The 16,447-nt window shown below is 42.9% G+C and overlaps 1 protein-coding gene across 4 annotated transcripts; it reads left to right on the plus strand.

The window, feature by feature from the left end:
* The first annotated feature begins 1,888 nt into the window (after nt 1-1,888).
* ZNF879 (zinc finger protein 879) lies at nt 1,889-13,108 on the plus strand. 4 transcript variants are annotated; one of them, XM_021940056.2, is made up of 5 exons: nt 1,889-2,365; nt 3,417-3,484; nt 5,897-6,023; nt 6,469-6,564; nt 10,931-13,108. In XM_021940056.2, exons 2-5 carry the CDS (start codon nt 3,440-3,442, stop codon nt 12,364-12,366), a joined length of 1,704 nt encoding a protein of 567 aa, XP_021795748.1. In that variant the 5' UTR covers nt 1,889-2,365; nt 3,417-3,439; the 3' UTR covers nt 12,367-13,108. The 4 variants fall into 4 exon arrangements, with proteins under 4 accessions (XP_021795748.1, XP_021795750.1, XP_021795749.1 ...); XM_021940058.1 differs by lacking the exon at nt 1,889-2,365 and adding an exon at nt 2,380-2,636; XM_021940057.2 differs by lacking the exon at nt 1,889-2,365 and having other exon boundaries at nt 2,380-3,484.
* The last annotated feature ends 3,339 nt before the right edge of the window (nt 13,109-16,447 follow it).

The following is a 16,447-nucleotide window of genomic DNA, read 5'->3' on the forward strand; positions in this document are numbered from 1 at the left end:
GTATTTTTTATGGGCCATCCCTACCCTAGCTCATTCATTATGCCAAACACCCTACATTTTATTTACTCTGAAGACTCACGCCTTCCTCAGCTTGAATGTATTTTCTGCTATATTTCTATCACTATCTCTTTATGTAATCTATGTGTTATTATTCCCCACCTCCCCATTTTCTCTGCTTTCTTCTTCTGAATCTTTTTATTAGATTTTGGATATCAGAGCACATATCTCCTGCATGTCTTCCAAATGTTTTTCTCAATCTTTGGTGTTCTGATGGTATTTTTCTAGAGTTGCATGAGATTTGCTCCTTTGAAAATTATATATGTTTGGGGTTACTTTGAAGAATATGAAGAGAAAAAGGGAGGTAATCATGGGTACTTAGTCTGCCACCCTTTACTTTGTAAATCTCAGTGCTATGTTGTTTTGCCAATAATGGTCTACAACTGTTATCTCTTTATTACTATTATTTTAAAATAATAATTAAATGCAAAAATAACATATGATCCAGAAGTGGAATTGCCCGTGTGTTAATTCTATCTTTAATTTTTTTTGAGGAACCGCCACACCGTTTTCCAGCGCAGCGGCACCATTTTATATTCCCACCATTCATATACAAGGATTGTTTCCTGGTTTTCTTTTTTCCCACATTTTATAGTAGCCATCCTAATGAGTGTGAAATCACAGTGGATGTTTGATCTGCATTCCCCTAATGATTAGTGAGGTACATTATTATCTTTTAACAATATAAAACATCCATTTTGTTCAATTTAATGATTTTTACTGTGAAATAATCCTTGTATTATTGTAACACTGCGATCCAAGATTTCTTTTTCATACTATCTACCTGACATCTCTTAGTCCATCTCTGCGTTTTCTATCTTCAAGTACCCTTTGCGTTTAGGTTTGCCTCTGTAAACCCTAATGTTGGATATTTAAAAAATCACAGTGCAGGTTATCGAGGAGGCAGTTGTGATGATAGCGCTGGGAGTTGGGCTTTATTTTAACCCTAAACTAAATCACTTCAAAAAGTGACTTTAAAGAAGTCACTTTTATTTTATTTCACTTTATTTATTTATTTCACTTCATTTTAACCCTAAAATAAAGAAGTCACTTCAAAAGAAGTCACTTCAAAAGAAGTGAGTGCCATGAAGAGGGAAATACTGGGTTTATGCTTTTGTTTTACTCTGAGTGCCAGTAAATATGTAAAGATTACAAAAATTTATTTATTTATTTATTTGAGACGGAGTCTCGCTCTGTCGCCCAGGCTGGAGCGCAGCGGCGCGATCTTAGCTCACTGCAAGCTCCGCCTCCCGGGTTCCCGCCATTCTCCGGCCTCAGCCTCCCGAGTAGCTGGGACCACAGGCGCCGCCACCTCGCCCGGCTAGTTTTTTGTATTTTTTAGTAGAGACGGGGTTTTACCGTGTTAGCCAGGATGGTCTCGATCTCCTGACCTCGTGACCCGCCCATCTTGGCCTCCCAAAGTGCTGGGATTACAGGCGTGAGCCACTGCGCCCGGCCGCAACTGCTAGACTTTTCTAAAGTGGCTGCACCACTTTACATTCTTCTCATCCATGTGTGGAGGGTCTGATTTCGCTCCTTTTCTTTTTTCAGACGGAGTCTCTCTCTGTCGCCCAGGCTGGAGTGCAATGGCGCGATCTCGGCTCACTGCAAGCTCCGCCTCCCGGGTTCCCGCCATTCTCCTGCCTCAGCCTCCCGAGTAGCTGGGACCACAGGCGCCGCCACCTCGCCCGGCTAGTTTTTTGTATTTTAGTAGACACGAGGTTGCACCGTGTTAGCCAAGATGGTCTCGATCCATCTTGACCTCGCGATCCGCCCACCTCGGCCTCCCAAAGGGCTGGGATTACAGGCGCGAGCCACCGCGCTCGGCCGAGATTACAAAATTTAGACATAATTCCTTTTTTATTAAAATTGCGGAATGGACTGTAATAGTTCTCTCACCACCTGTGAATAATCAGCGGCAGCTAGTCTTCCACATTTAAAAATTCATACTCAATTTTCCGTCTTACTATTGTCATTCTAACTACGAATATAGTGAGTGGTTTAGCAGAGAGTAGCTGGAGCCCAAGCTGGAGGGACTCCAGCCTTCTCCAACTCCACAGCCCGACCGCGTTCTCCGCTCTCGGGGCTGTGGTTGCCTCTCGGACACCGTAAGTGGTGGTGCCGCGGCGACATCTGGGAAATGAAGTCCGGAGGGACAAACGCTGCGGTTCAGCCAGGGAAACCCGTCGGCTCTTCGGCGCGCAAGCGCAGTGGCGCCCGGCGGCGACGGGAAGCGTCTCTGAACTAGGTGTTCTGTTCGCCTCTCGTGCGGTGTGCAGCTGCGCTCTCCCCGTCGTGGCGGGCCCAGGTACAGGCTGCCGGTGAGGGCGGGCCCGGGGCGTGCGGCTGCCGCGGCGGGACCAGGACGAGTGCTGGTTGCCGCGCGTGCCCGCCGAGCCCGGGCTCCAGGAGTCCGAGCCGCGGCGGCCTCGGCAGGTGAACCCGGCCCCGAAGGGGGCGTGGCCTGGGAAGGGCCCGGCGGTGGCCGGGAGAGCGCGTCGACGCCGCTGGACTCCTGGGCCGCAGCCTGGGCCGGACTGTGGGGGAAACGGCTCCAGAAAAGAAACTGCAAAACGCCGGTTCGGTTCCGGGTCCAGAGCCCTCCGGGTGGTTTTCCGCTCTTGGCGTTCGTGGGTTTAACCCTCCCTCTACTCCGTTTCCCGGAGTTTAAACTTTAGATTAACTCGTTTTTGGCAGTCTTGCTCATTTGGCGGTGTTTTCCTACAGTCAGTCCTGGAGAGATTTAACCATTTCCTTTTTTATTTACCGTAATCATGTCCACTTGCTAAGTTACTTCCCATTTCTCTAAATTTTAAATCCATTTCTAGCCGGTGGTGCTGTTCTCTTGAGCCCTTGTTTTTTGGGGCCGGGGAGAATGTGTAACGGCACCTTTAAGCAGCTTTGATAACTGTTTTTGATGAAAGAAATAAAACTTACAAGAGGAAGAGAAGAGGACTAATTTTTGGTTGGCTGTTCCTAAAAAGGGCATCAGTTCTTCAATTGCTCTTTTTCGTATTGAACAACATCCAAGTGCAGATGTGTGGAATATTGTGTCATTTCCTATTACTTTATCTGGATGAGCCTTGCCTGATGGTGCCCCTGACCCTGTTAATGCACACCAGATCGTCTCCATCCCTTCGCTCCATTCGTCTTTATCGTAAAGCACTGGCAGAAGGGTGGCAGGCCCGGTGACTGTGTACCTGCTTCCCACACTGATTTAGGTGGCTGGACTCAGGGCCTCTCTGGCCTGGGCAGTGCCAGGCTCCTTCTCTGCAGATGCTCAGCTTATGGCTTCTAACCCGGTCTGGTCTAATGAGGGTGGGCATGAAAAGACCTCACAGCTTCTTTCTCCATTCCAGGTGCCTTCCCCAAGAGGGGCAGCATGGAGGGGGAGATGGCAAGGAGGTTGCTGCCAGCCCAGGTACAGGTGAGTGAAGGCTTCTTTTTGCTTGAACTGCCTTCAGGGTCTGGAGGTGGCAAACTTGTTCATCTGTTGTTGAGCATCTCTACCCAGTGAAGCTCAGGGAAGGACCAGAGGGCTTGATAGCTGAGGAAGTCTGGAAGGAAGGTGTTTCCCTTGCCTTAGAGCCTGTCTCATACTTTTTTTTATCTCTTTTGAGATAGGGTCTCACTCTGTTACCCAGGCTGGAGTGCAGTGGCACGAACACGGCTCACTGCAGTCTCAGCCTCCCTGGTAGTTGGGACTATGGCATGTGCCACCACAGCCGGCTAATTTTTGTATTTTTAGTAGAGACCGGATTTCACCAAGTTGGCCAGGCTGATCTCGAACTCCTGACCTCAAGCAGTCTGCCTGCCTCAGCCTCCTAAAGTGTTGGGACTCCAGGCGTGAGCCACCGTGCCCAGCCCCCAGTCTCATACTTTTTGACAAAGAATTTAATGGGGCTGCAACGCCAGGCCACTGGCACTCCCAGAGCTTTGTGAAAGATCCAGGTATGTTTTTGCCTTGTGGAGGACAAAGACACGGAGGAGTAAAATAATCCCTTCCTAACACTGGAAAATTTCAAAAAGAGAGGCCCTGTATTCCCAGGACCTTGGGAGGCCAAGGCGGGTGGATCACTTGACATCAGAAGTTCAAGACCAGCCTGACCAACATGGTGAAACCTGGTCTCTACTAAAAATACAAAAATTAGCTGGGCATGGTGGTGCATGCCTGTAGTCCCAACTACTCTGGAGGCTGAGGCAGGAGAATCATTTGAACCCGGGAGGCGGGGGTTGCAGTGAGCAGAGATCATGCCACTGCACTCCAGCCTGTGTGACACAGTGAGACTCCATCTCAAAAAATAAAAAATACAAAAGCCAGGTGTGGTGGGTCTGGTGGTGCGCTCCTGTAATCCCAGTAGGTCAGGATGCTGAGGCAGGAGAATCACTTGAACCCGGAACGTGGAGGTTGCAGTGAGCTGAGATCGCGCCACTGCACTCCAGCCTGGTGACAGAGCAAGACTCCATCTCAAAAAAAAAAAAAAAAAAAAAAAGGAAAATATGTCTGCAGGAGATAAGCTTTGTGCACCTTTCTGATGATGTACAGGATACTCAGTTCAGCATTTTTAGAGTATTAACAAGCTGGAAACAACCTAAACCTCCAGTCCGAGGCGAGTTACATAAACTAGATCATCTATACCGTGGAGTACTGGGCAGCATGTGAACAGTGGTGACTAGGATGCAGTTATTTGTATAATGGGATTTTATTTTTATTTAAACATAGAACCTTATTTGCATGAAAATCATCTGAAGAGACATAGCAAAAAGTTGACTTTTTCTGGTGGTAGAAAGTTGGGTGAACACTTCTTGTTCTTTTGCTTATTGATCTTTTAGAATTTTCTAATAAGCTTTTAAAGATGATTCTTTTGTTTTGTTTTTAAGAGACAGCCTGTTGCCCAGGCTGGAGTGCAGTAGTGTGATCACACGTCACTGCAGCCTCCACCTCCTGGGCTCAGGCAAGCCTTCTGTCTCAGCCTTCTGAATAACTGGGACTACAGACACATGCCACCACAACCAACTAGTTAAAAAAAATTATTTTTTTGCAGAGATGGCGTCTCCCTATGTTGCCCAGGTTGGTCTCGAACTCCTGGGCTCAAGTAATCCTCCTGTCTCGGCCTCCCAGAGTGCTGGGATTATAGGCGTGAGCCACTGTGCTCAGCCAAGAAGATGACTCTCAAGAAAAGAAGGGGAGGTGGTCCTAGTTCAGAGCAGTGACATGCCGTCCAGTGGGAGGAGAGAGGTAGAAGAACAGGAGCTTCGGGGGTTGGGAGGGAGACTCCTGACCATAGCCTTCTCCTTTGGCCTGAAAGGTGATACAGCCCATCACCTGGGACCTCTCCTGACACAGCCATGCCTGGCACATTTTCATAGGCTTCCCTGTTGTGAATGTCAGTGTCCCCTTTCCCAGGACTCAGAGATGGCCCAAGTTGAGGCAGAACTAGGACTCAGTGACCGCCTTTCCAGGCAAGCCTGGTGGCGTTCCACCTATACCTCCCTCAGTGAATGTGCTGGTGCCTCCTTCCGAAACCTGACTCTCAGGTGTCGCCTGTAAGGTGAGAGTTTGGTCTAGGTGATTGGACATTTCCAAATCTAAAGTTGAGTGTTTTGTGATTTTGTTTCATGGTTTCAAGTGCTTATCTTGTTTGAATTCTGTGTTCAAGTTTCCTGAGGGGACAGTGTTTCACTCACCGTAGGTAAATGATAAATGTGTGCTTGGTAACTGAAAAGTTGTCCAGAAATACTTGAAATACTTAGAACCCTAAGTTGTGACAGGGTTGCTTCTCAGTCGTCCTATGGTGGGGATGGTCTTGGATGAACAGGAATGGGTTTGCCATTACAGGAGTCCGTGACATTCAGGGATGTGGCCGTGTTCTTCAGCCAGGACGAGTGGTTGCACCTGGGCTCTGCCCAGAGAGCCTTGTACCGGGAGGTGATGCTGGAGAACTACAGCAGCCTGGTCTCGCTGGGTAAGGAGCTTTCCTCCTGATGCAGAATCTTCCGGGAGAGCACCTTAGCACCCTCCAGGGAGCACATTTGGAGCACATTTGCAAGACTTGGCCAGGTTGGCTCACAGGTGGGCTCCAAGAGTGGCTATTGCCATTCCCCTTGGTTGTACTAAGAGACCTTGGCTTAGTAGAGTTGATGAAAGGCATCTTTTCTCTGCTTCTTCTGTCTTCTGCCCGCTGAGCTCTGTTCCCTGAGCCCCACAAGGTGTTCTTGCTGAGAGGGGTGCACAGTCAGAGCCCTCACTTTCTTCCTGAGACCACCTCCTGGTCGTCCTCTAGGTGCCCAATTTTAAGCCTCTCTCAGAACAAACCTCCTCCTTCCCCGTACTGCCCCTCTGTCCTGGGCACTGGGCCTGGACCTGCCTGCCATGATGGCTACTCATGTCTCTTTCTTGTTCTTGAACAGGGATTCTCTTTTCCAAGCCAAAGGTCATCTCCCAGTTGGAGCAAGGGGAAGACCCCTGGATGGTGGAGAGTGGAGTTCCCCAAGGCGCACATCTAGGTGAGTGACAGAGTAATTGGGAGATGGGCGTAACATTTTCCAACTGCCAGGGCACAGTGAGGAGGCTGTGCTCAAGGATCTCCTTGATGTGCCAGGCCAGGTGGGAATGCTGGGAAGGCAGATCCTTTCTCTCTACTTTTTTGATTACTTGATCCATCAGTTTCAGGGGAGGGTTGAATTCTCCCAATATGGGTTGCACTGTTTTCAGATGTCTTGTAATTTGTAGGATATGTAATACAGTGTATCATGTGTAAAGGTTTACAATTCTTTCATGCTCCCTTTTCCTTGCTTTTACTGGATTGATTTCTTTTCCTAAATTATTTTCCTTAGTGGCTTGAACATACACTACATTTTTTTTTTTAATCACTACAATACATCCCTCATAGTTTCATCTTGGAACCATCTTTTGCTTTGATTTCTTTGGTGTACAACTTATCACATGTGGTTCAGCAGGGGAAAAAAAGCAGATATATGTATATGTATTTAGATACATGAAAGAGGGAAAGAAGGTGTGACAAACAGTAACAGTTATGGAATGTGAGTGGGCTTCCAGATACTCATCATGCCATTCTTCTCTTTTCTGTGAAAATTTAGAAAATGATGCATCCCAGATCCCGGCTCCTAAGGCGTGTCACTTACTCGCTATATGCCCTTGGCTGACTGCATTATCAGCTTCCGCATTCGTTCTCCTGTGAATTCTGTCTGTGCTTCTGGCGGTAGAGGAGGCCTCTCTTGAGCTTTACCACTTGTCTGGTGTTTATTTCTCACCTGGGCAGGTCATGGGCTTTCTGGGTCAGTTCACTTTTGCGTTTTCATGACCTCTGTCTTCACATTTTTCCCTTTGGTTCCACTAGAATATTTTCTTGGGTAACGTTTCTCGGAAACGTTCGTGTGTGCAGTACCTGTACGTGTCTAAAATCAGTGGGTTTTTTCTCTCCTGAGATTTGTGTTTTGGATCAAGAATTCTGGCATCCGTTTTTTGTTTGTTTGTTTGTTTGTTTTTTCTTTTTCCTGTTGTCTAAACTGCTCCATTGTCTTTTGGCATGGATTGCTGCTGACAAATAATCCCATTAGTCCGATTCTATTTCTTGTATAGGTAACTTGTTTTTTCTTTTCTGTCTTCTCTTTGGAATCTTACAGGACATCATCTTTATCTTTGGATTTCAGACTTTTCGTTGGGTTATATGAAAGAGCACTTTTTTTCTTTGTTCTTTGGCACTTTACTGGGCCCTTTGCTTTGAAGATTCAGTCCTTTCTTTCATTTCAGGGATCTTTTGTTTTTGCCACATTCCACCAACAGTGTGAGGCAATTGACTGCAAGAGTAGTGATACAATAAAACAGAAATTCAATCAGAAATCTAGAAAATAAGTAGATCTGTAGTAAGGACCAGAATGGTAGCTATTAATGAGTTTCAAATTTCGCTGTGAGCTTTCTGGTTGGCAAATAAATCATTGGTATCAAATTGTCAGTGTTGTTTTACAAGCATTTTAAAAAAAATTAATTATTTTAAATTTGTACAAATTCTATGTGCTATTGTAAAAATAGCAAAAAAAAAAAGTCATCTGGAATTTTACCAACTACGATCAATTATTGTTGTTTATTACCCATTCAACCTATATTTGTTTAAATGTATTTGTGTGTGAGAGACAGACACAGTGAGAGACAGAAAGATTGATTATACAGTTTGTTCTCGAGCCTGTTTTTAATTGTGAATGTCCTTCAGTTATTCAGCCCTCAGTGAGTAGAGGCCTACCTCATTAAGAGGACTATCTTGTATGTTAAGCCAATTAAACAGTCTTCCTTTTGGAAATTTTAGTTTCCAGTTTTTCTCTGTTATTAACGTTGCTAAGATGGTTATGGGAGTACAAAGCCATAATGTAAAGAGACAGAGGTACCAAGAGTAAATCATCACAGTGTGAAGACATGAGTATTATGATTGAAAAGGCAAGGCATGTGGATTAAAAATCCACAAGGGACTATTTGAAACACTATTCAACTTCATTAAATTAAAATCAATGAAATTCCAACAAAGCACAAGTTACCATTTTTCCCTTATTACCAAGGATTAAGAAATATATATCCAATGTGTTGTCACTGCTCTGAGTGATAAGCAGTATCGTTAGTGGGACTGCAACTGGTACAGTCTTTCCGAGGATGGTCTGGCTTTGTTAAAATCAATTCCAAGTCTAGAAATCTTAAGATAATTTCTGCACAGGTAACTGTGCAGAGTTGCAAAGATGTTGTAAAAGAATATTTATTATAACTTGAGGCATCACTGCCACAAAAGGAGGAGGGTAAATGACTCTCAAAAAGGGATTTATTAAATGATGATGTTTTCATGCATTGTACATATTATATAGCCATTAAAATGATGATGTCAGCTTACATTTATTGACATGGAGAGAAGCTCGTGATTTTTAAGTGAAATGGAGGTAAAGTTACTTTCAACTCATTTTAATTTTTTAATTAAAAGTTATCTTTTTTTTTGAGATAGAGTCTCGCTCTGTTGCCCAGGCTGGAGTGCAGTGACGCGATCTCAGCTCACTGCAAGCTTCGCCTCCCGGGTTCACGCCATTCTCCTGCCTCAGCCTCCTGAGTAGCTGGGACTACAGGCGCCTGGCACCTCGCCTGGCTAATTTTTCGCATTTTTAGTAGAGATGGGGATTCACTGTGTTAACCAGGAAGGTCTCAATCTCCTGACCTTGTGATCCACCCGCCTCGGCCTCCCAAAGTGCTGGGATTACAGGTGTGAGCCACCTTGCCTGGCCCAAAAGTGATTTTTTAAATGCAGAAAATTCTGGTGAGCTACGTCCCACATATGATAGTGATTACAATTGCATGATGTATTTATGGGTGAGCTATATGTTCATTTTTATAGTTTTCTATATTTTTGTTGTGATGATATATTTCTTTTGTAGTTAAGAAAATAAAAGCTCTTTCATAAAATACAAAAGAAAATCATTTCTTTTGAATCACTGATTCCATTTCTTGTACTGTATCTTAAGTAACCAAAAAGGTGGACAAAAAATTACTCTCAATAATGTTCTTTTCTCCCAGTATTCGCCAATATCATGATAATGGTGTTGGTGTCCATTGAGTTGCCCAGAGCAAAAGCTAGGAGTCACCCTTGAGTCCCCTCTTTCCTTGCCTCTGCGCTCTATTCGTAGGTGAAGATACCTGCCAGTGCTACTTGCAGAACATCCCAGATCTGCCCACCTCTTTCCATCTCTTATCACCACATGCCATTGCCAGCCACCACCATCTTCATCCAGGAAGAGTGCATCCACCTCCTCATTGGCTGTTCTACAGCTGCCCTTGTTCTCTTTCTCCCCGGCCCCATAACAGTTTGTTTTTCATACAGCAACCAGAGTGATCCTTTTTAAACAAAAACCATGTTATGTCATGTCCCTTCTAGCCCTCAGTGATGCTGATGAACTTCCAATATCTTCGTGTATCCTAGAAAACTCTCTGTGATATAGCCTGGCCCACTTCTTTTCCTCATCCGTGACACTCTCTCTTTTTTCACTCTGCTTCAGCTACCATCGACTGCTGTATGTCCTGGAAAACAGGAAGTTTATTCCTGCCTAGGGCCTTTGTGTTACTGTTCTTTCTGACCGGAATCACCTTTTTACCCACATTTTTGGCCAGCGTTTGTTATTTAGAACTCATCTTTAATTTCATTTTCTCATCACCCAGTTTAAAATAGTTGCCTGTTCACTCTTATTACACAGCACTTTGTGTTTTCTTACAGTTCTCATTGCTCCTTTGTACTGCTGTTGATTTGTTACTTGGTCTTTGTCTGTACCACACTGCTAGAATGTAAGCCTTGAGAACAGGCCCTTGTCTGGCTTGTGCCCTGTCATTCCCAGAGTCTTAACCTTTGCGTAGCACACAGTAGGCATTCAGTAGATATTACTTGAGTAAGTGGATGCTGTTATTTACAGCACTCTGAGGAGGCCTGGAGCACCCTGTGTTTGGAAGAGCTCTTCTCTTTCATTTAATTTTAGCGCCTCTGCAGTTTTTCCCTTGGAATTTACCTGAGTGCACTGGTGGCTGCCCTGGGAGATGAAGCCGAGGGACACAGGCTGTGCTCAGAAGGGCCTCATACCCTAGTGAGCTATGCTTTGTTAATAGACCAAGACTGGCTCCTCCTGTTGTCCCCTAATTTCCTCAGCCCACCTATATGTAGGTTTCTTCAGACCCTTCCCACCCACACATCTGTCGTCCTGCTTCCTTCCTCCTCTTCTTTTTCCCATCCTTTCCTAAGATTTCAAGGCTATATTTTTTTAACTATCCTTGTGTGTTTTTATGTCACTTTTTAAAATTCTCTGTTCAAGAGAGACTTACATGTTTTGTCTACTTTAGGATGGGAAAGCTTGTTTGAAACCATAATTTCTAAAGAAGAAAATCAGGAAGTCATGAAAAAACTCATAATTGATGGTGCATTTGACTTCAAGTTGGAGAAAACCTACATAAATGAAGATAAGTTAGAGAAGCAACAAGGCAAAAAGAACAAACTTTTCAGGAAAGTGTTAGTTACCATCAAAAAAGTCTACATGAAGGAGAGGAGCTTTAAAGGTATTGAATTTGGGAAGAACCTTGGTCTAAAATCATCACTTATTAGAAAACCCAGAATGGGTTCCAGAGGAAGGAGACCCCATTCACAGCAGTATTCAGTTCTCTTTAAACAACTGGGGGTCAACACAGTGCGTAAATGTTATAAATGTAATATCTGTGGGAAAATCTTCCTCCACAGTTCCTCCCTGAGTAAACACCAGAGAATCCACACGGGAGAGAAGCTCTATAAATGTAAGGAATGTAGGAAAGCCTTCAGCCAAAGCTCATCCCTAACTCAGCACTTGAGGGTTCATACAGGAGAGAAACCGTATATATGTAGTGAATGTGGAAAAGCCTTCAGTTTCACCACATCTCTTATTGGACACCAGAGAATGCATACTGGAGAGAGACCTTATAAATGCAAGGAATGTGGAAAAACATTTAAAGGTAGTTCATCTCTGAATAATCACCAGCGAATTCACACAGGAGAGAAGCCCTATAAGTGTAACGAATGTGGGAGGGCCTTCAGTCAGTGCTCATCTCTCATTCAGCACCACAGAATTCATACTGGGGAGAAACCGTATGAATGTACTCAGTGTGGGAAAGCCTTCACTTCAATATCGCGGCTAAGTAGGCACCATCGAATTCATACTGGAGAGAAACCCTTTCATTGTAATGAGTGTGGAAAAGTATTCAGCTATCACTCAGCCCTTATCATACATCAGAGAATTCACACTGGTGAGAAACCATATGCATGCAAAGAATGTGGGAAAGCCTTCAGCCAAAGCTCAGCTCTCATACAACATCAAAGAATTCACACTGGAGAAAAACCCTACAAATGTAATGAATGTGGGAAAGCCTTCTCTTGGATTTCACGGCTTAATATACATCACAGAATTCACACTGGAGAGAAACCATATAATTGTAAGGAATGTGGAAAAGCCTTCAGTTCCCACTCAGGTGTTAATACTCATAGAAAAATTCATACTGGAGAAAAACCTTATAAATGTAATGACTGTGAGAAAGCATTCAACCAAAGCTCAGCTCTCATTCAGCACCAGAGAATTCATACTGGAGAGAAACCATATAACTGCAAAGTGTGTGGGAAAGCCTTCAGACAGAGTTCATCCCTTATGACACACATGAGAATTCATACAGGGGAAAAACCTTATAAATGTAAAGAATGTGGGAAGGCTTTTAGTCAGAGCTCATCTCTTACTAATCATCAGAGGACTCATAATTGAGAAAAACTGTATAAATGCATGTGGGAACTGAAGTTTATTCTGTGCTGAATTTCAAAAAATTCATTGTGGGGAGAAAGTGATGAAGAGTAGTTAATCATGGGTAAAACTTCAGAGTTAGACCTCATCAACATCAGAGAGTTCATGATGCAGGGTAACCTTGGGAATGCTAGAAAAGCTTCTGTAAAATGTTTGTTCATATGTTCTTAAGTTATTACCATGAAATTGAGAAGTTTTAAGATTGCAGGGTTAGTATTTGATTTTCTAGTGATGTATGATAACAGCTACCAGTTTCATGAGCATCACTGGGAAACCTGCTGTTTATGTGCAAGTACAGCCATAAAATCCAGACTTCAGATAAATCTAGGAATCTATTTTTTGAAACTATTATGCAAGCCAATGGTACTAGAAAGAATGTTTTAGAAAAGAAATATGTACAGGTGACCCATAGCTACCTCACTGTCACTAAAATGTTTTTTAATAGTCTTAAAGCAGATTCTTTACTTCCTGATTAAGACTTTGAATTGTTTCTCTGCTTTCTAAGCCATTTACCTGAGAAGAAAATCACTCCATAAACTATGCAGACATACTATCTTTGAGTTTTCTTCCTGACTACTTGTTCCAAACTCTGAGTCAGATCTAAAGTCACTTTAAGTCACAGAGTGCATGGTATTTCACTTGTTTTTCTCATTGAAACTGATTACCTTTGCTGTATTAAATTGCTAAGTAAAGGTCATTCAGACAACCACTGCTTTTGCAATTTCCTGAAAAATGTTAGAAATTATCTCAGAATGTAGCTAATAGGGAGCACAACTCAGCTCCCAGGGTGTGCCTGCTTCTGTGAGTTTTCTGGTTACCAGCCACTAGAAGGCCGAGCAACAGTGTGGAACTCAGGGTGTCATCCTTGGAGGTAAAATGAACCAGATGACTTTCACACTTATTCCCACTTTTTTGCCTTCGTCAGACAATGGTCCCTTTCTCCCCACCTTCTGAAGGCCCCTGGGCAAGTATTTAGGCTCTGAGTTCAGATGCTCTTTCCTCCAGAAAATGGACTTACATTCTTCCACAAGTGATTTAGCTCGTTTCGGCATTTCTAAAATGTGACTCGTAAGAATAGCGAGCTGAAAACAGTTACCTCACAAGTCAAGCTAAAATTGTTGGGCTTTACAGAGGCTAACATCTAGTTTAGCCAAGTTTGTCAGGAGGGGGCAAGCACTTAAGGGCTGAAACCACCCATTTCATAAAGTGCTAAGTTGTTTTTCTGCCAAGGAACTGTAAAAAATAGACAACAGGAAAGTGTTACTGGGAGCATAGCAAAAACCACTGAATTCAGCTTTTGCCTCCTGGGTTACTCAGTCTCATTGTTTCAGATTTTTGAAGAACAGACTTTGTGGATCATTGAATGCTTCATCTCTAATCCTTACTTCCCACCACTGTTCAGTTTTTCTATCTCTACCTAAGTTGGAAAAATTCCTGGGGAAATATACCTTCTGCAGTATTAATAGTTTTAAAATCATCAAAAAGTTAAATCTGAATTAAAATCCCACAAACAAAACATTAGGCCCATTGTCTTTTTTAAGACAAGATCTGTCAAAACTTGAAGTAACAAATAGTCATTCAAGTTTGATGCAAAATCTCCCAGAGGAGATAACGTATAAGCACAATTTTGCTAATATAACCCAGTGCCAAAGCCAGGCAAAGTACAAGAAATGAATATTATAGACCAATATTACCTGTGAACAAGAGATGAAATCCCAAGCGAAGCATTAGTAAATGTAATCCAGAGCACCTAAGTATAGTTAAGAACATGATAAATGTAGGTTTATTTATAGAAAGCCTACTGAAAAAGTGGTAAGATGTTAGAAGCATTAATGACAAGAAATACAGAGAAAGATTGAACTCTAACGGCGCAGTGGCTCACGCCTGTAATCCCAGCGCTTTGAGAGACTAAGGTGGGTGGATCACCTTAGGTCAGGAATTTGAAGCCGGACTGGCCAACATGGTGAAACTCTGTCTACTAAAACTACAAAAATTAGCCAGGTGTGGTGGCACATGCCTGTAGTCCCAGCTACTCAGGAGGCTGAGGCAAGAGAATTGCTTGACCCCAAGGAAGCAGAGGTTGCAGTGAGCCGAGATCGTGCCACTGCACTGCAGCCTGGGTGACAGACTCCATCTCAAAAAAACAAAACAAAAAGAATGAACTGTTTAAAATGGGCTCTGAGACAGAAATGGTTCACACAGAAAAAAAATTAGATCCCTACCCTCACCGTAACAATTATGTGAAAGGCAAAAACTGAATAACTTGGAGGAATATGTAAAGGAATAATTTTATGTTCTTGAGGCTGGGAAGGAACTCTTAGATAGGCTACAAATGAGCTATATAAAATTTTTGATGTATTTGCTCACATTAAAGAACTGCTTACCAAAGTATACAAAAGGGAGGTCAAAAGCCAAAATCGACCTTTCCACAGTATGCCCAACAAGCTATTACAATCTGGACATATGGATTTGTAGAAATCAACAATACCACTAGGAAAATGGGCTAAAAACATGACTACTTACTTCACAGAAGAGAAAATACAACTTCCCAGAAACATGAAAAGATAATTAACTTCATTAGTAGTTAAAATGCAAATTAAGGCCATAGTAATGTATGATTTTACAACCACAAATAAGGAAAAATTAGGATGTGTGACAATACTGAGCTTCAGGATGTATGTGGAATAAGAAATTCATTAGTATTGGGAATATAAATCATTAGAGATCACTGACATAAAGCTGAACTTGTGCATGTTGTGCACATCTACATGGATACATTGGATAAATGATTGCATGTGGGCATCAAGGGATGTATAAAGATAGCAGCATTGATCATACCAAATGATTGTAAGTAGTCTGAATGTCCATTAATTAGGAGAATGGATATATTTTGGAATATTAACACAGTAGAAACAGCAGTAAAAATGAATAAACCTAAGCAAAACGTGGATGAAGCTGGCATGGTGGAGCACATCTGTAGTGCCAGCTACTCTGCTGAGGCAGGAGGATCACTTTGTTGCCCAGGTGTCCAAGACCAACCTGGGCAACAGCAAGACCATGTCTCTAAAGCAAAAAAAGAGATAGATTGAAAAAAAACATTTTTGAGTTTTTAAAAGTCATTGGCAAACTACATAGGGTATGATACAATTTTTTTTGCAAAATTATATATCAAAAGATATATACTGGCAGGATGTGGTGGCTCACGCCTGTAATCCCAGCACTTTGGGAGGCTGAGGCAGGCAGATCACGAGGTCAGAAGACCAGGGCCATCCTGGCTAACACGGTGAAACCCCATCTCTACTAAAAATACAAAAAAAATTAGCTGGGCGGGTGGCAGCGCCTGTAGTCCCAGCTACTCGGGAGGCTGAGGCAGGAGAACCGCTTGAATCCAGGAGGCAGAGGTTGCAGTGAGCCAAGATCGTGCCACTGCATTCCAGCCTGGACGGCCAGAACAAGACTCCTTGCTTAAAAAATATATATATGTGTATATATATATATAAATTCTTATATATAAATATATAATATATATATTTATATTATATATAAATATATATATTATATATATATTAAATATCTTTATCCAAATGAAGATTTTATAACTCCATTGTTTCTTCTACACTTGTTAATTGGCTTTCTACATTGAAGAAGAGTTTTATATTCACTGTTTGTTTCTGTGATTCTAGAAGCATGGTTTTCTATTTTATTCAATGCCCTGTCATTGTTAATATCAATTATTTATTTTGATGCTGGAATTGTCCTAGGATTGGCCTTTGGGATCCCCTTTAGGCTGATTTCTGTGTCCTTTCTGTTATAGCAAGCTTGGAATTATATCCAAGATTGTAATTCCAGTGTACTTGCTTCTGTCAGTGTAAGCAATGTATGATTTCTGGACTAGATGACTTGGGCATTGTCCGGGAGGTAGAAATTAGAGGTATTCTGCTTTTCCTGTAGGATCTTGCTTTTCTTCCTCTTGCTGCATGTCTCTTCGATGCATGGATTCCCCACCACTGCCTTTCTGTGAGCAGTTCACCTGAGGCATGACCTT

This window comes from Papio anubis, chromosome 5, assembly GCF_008728515.1.
Source record: "Papio anubis isolate 15944 chromosome 5, Panubis1.0, whole genome shotgun sequence".
In the NCBI taxonomy this organism is placed as follows: domain Eukaryota; kingdom Metazoa; phylum Chordata; class Mammalia; order Primates; family Cercopithecidae; genus Papio; species Papio anubis.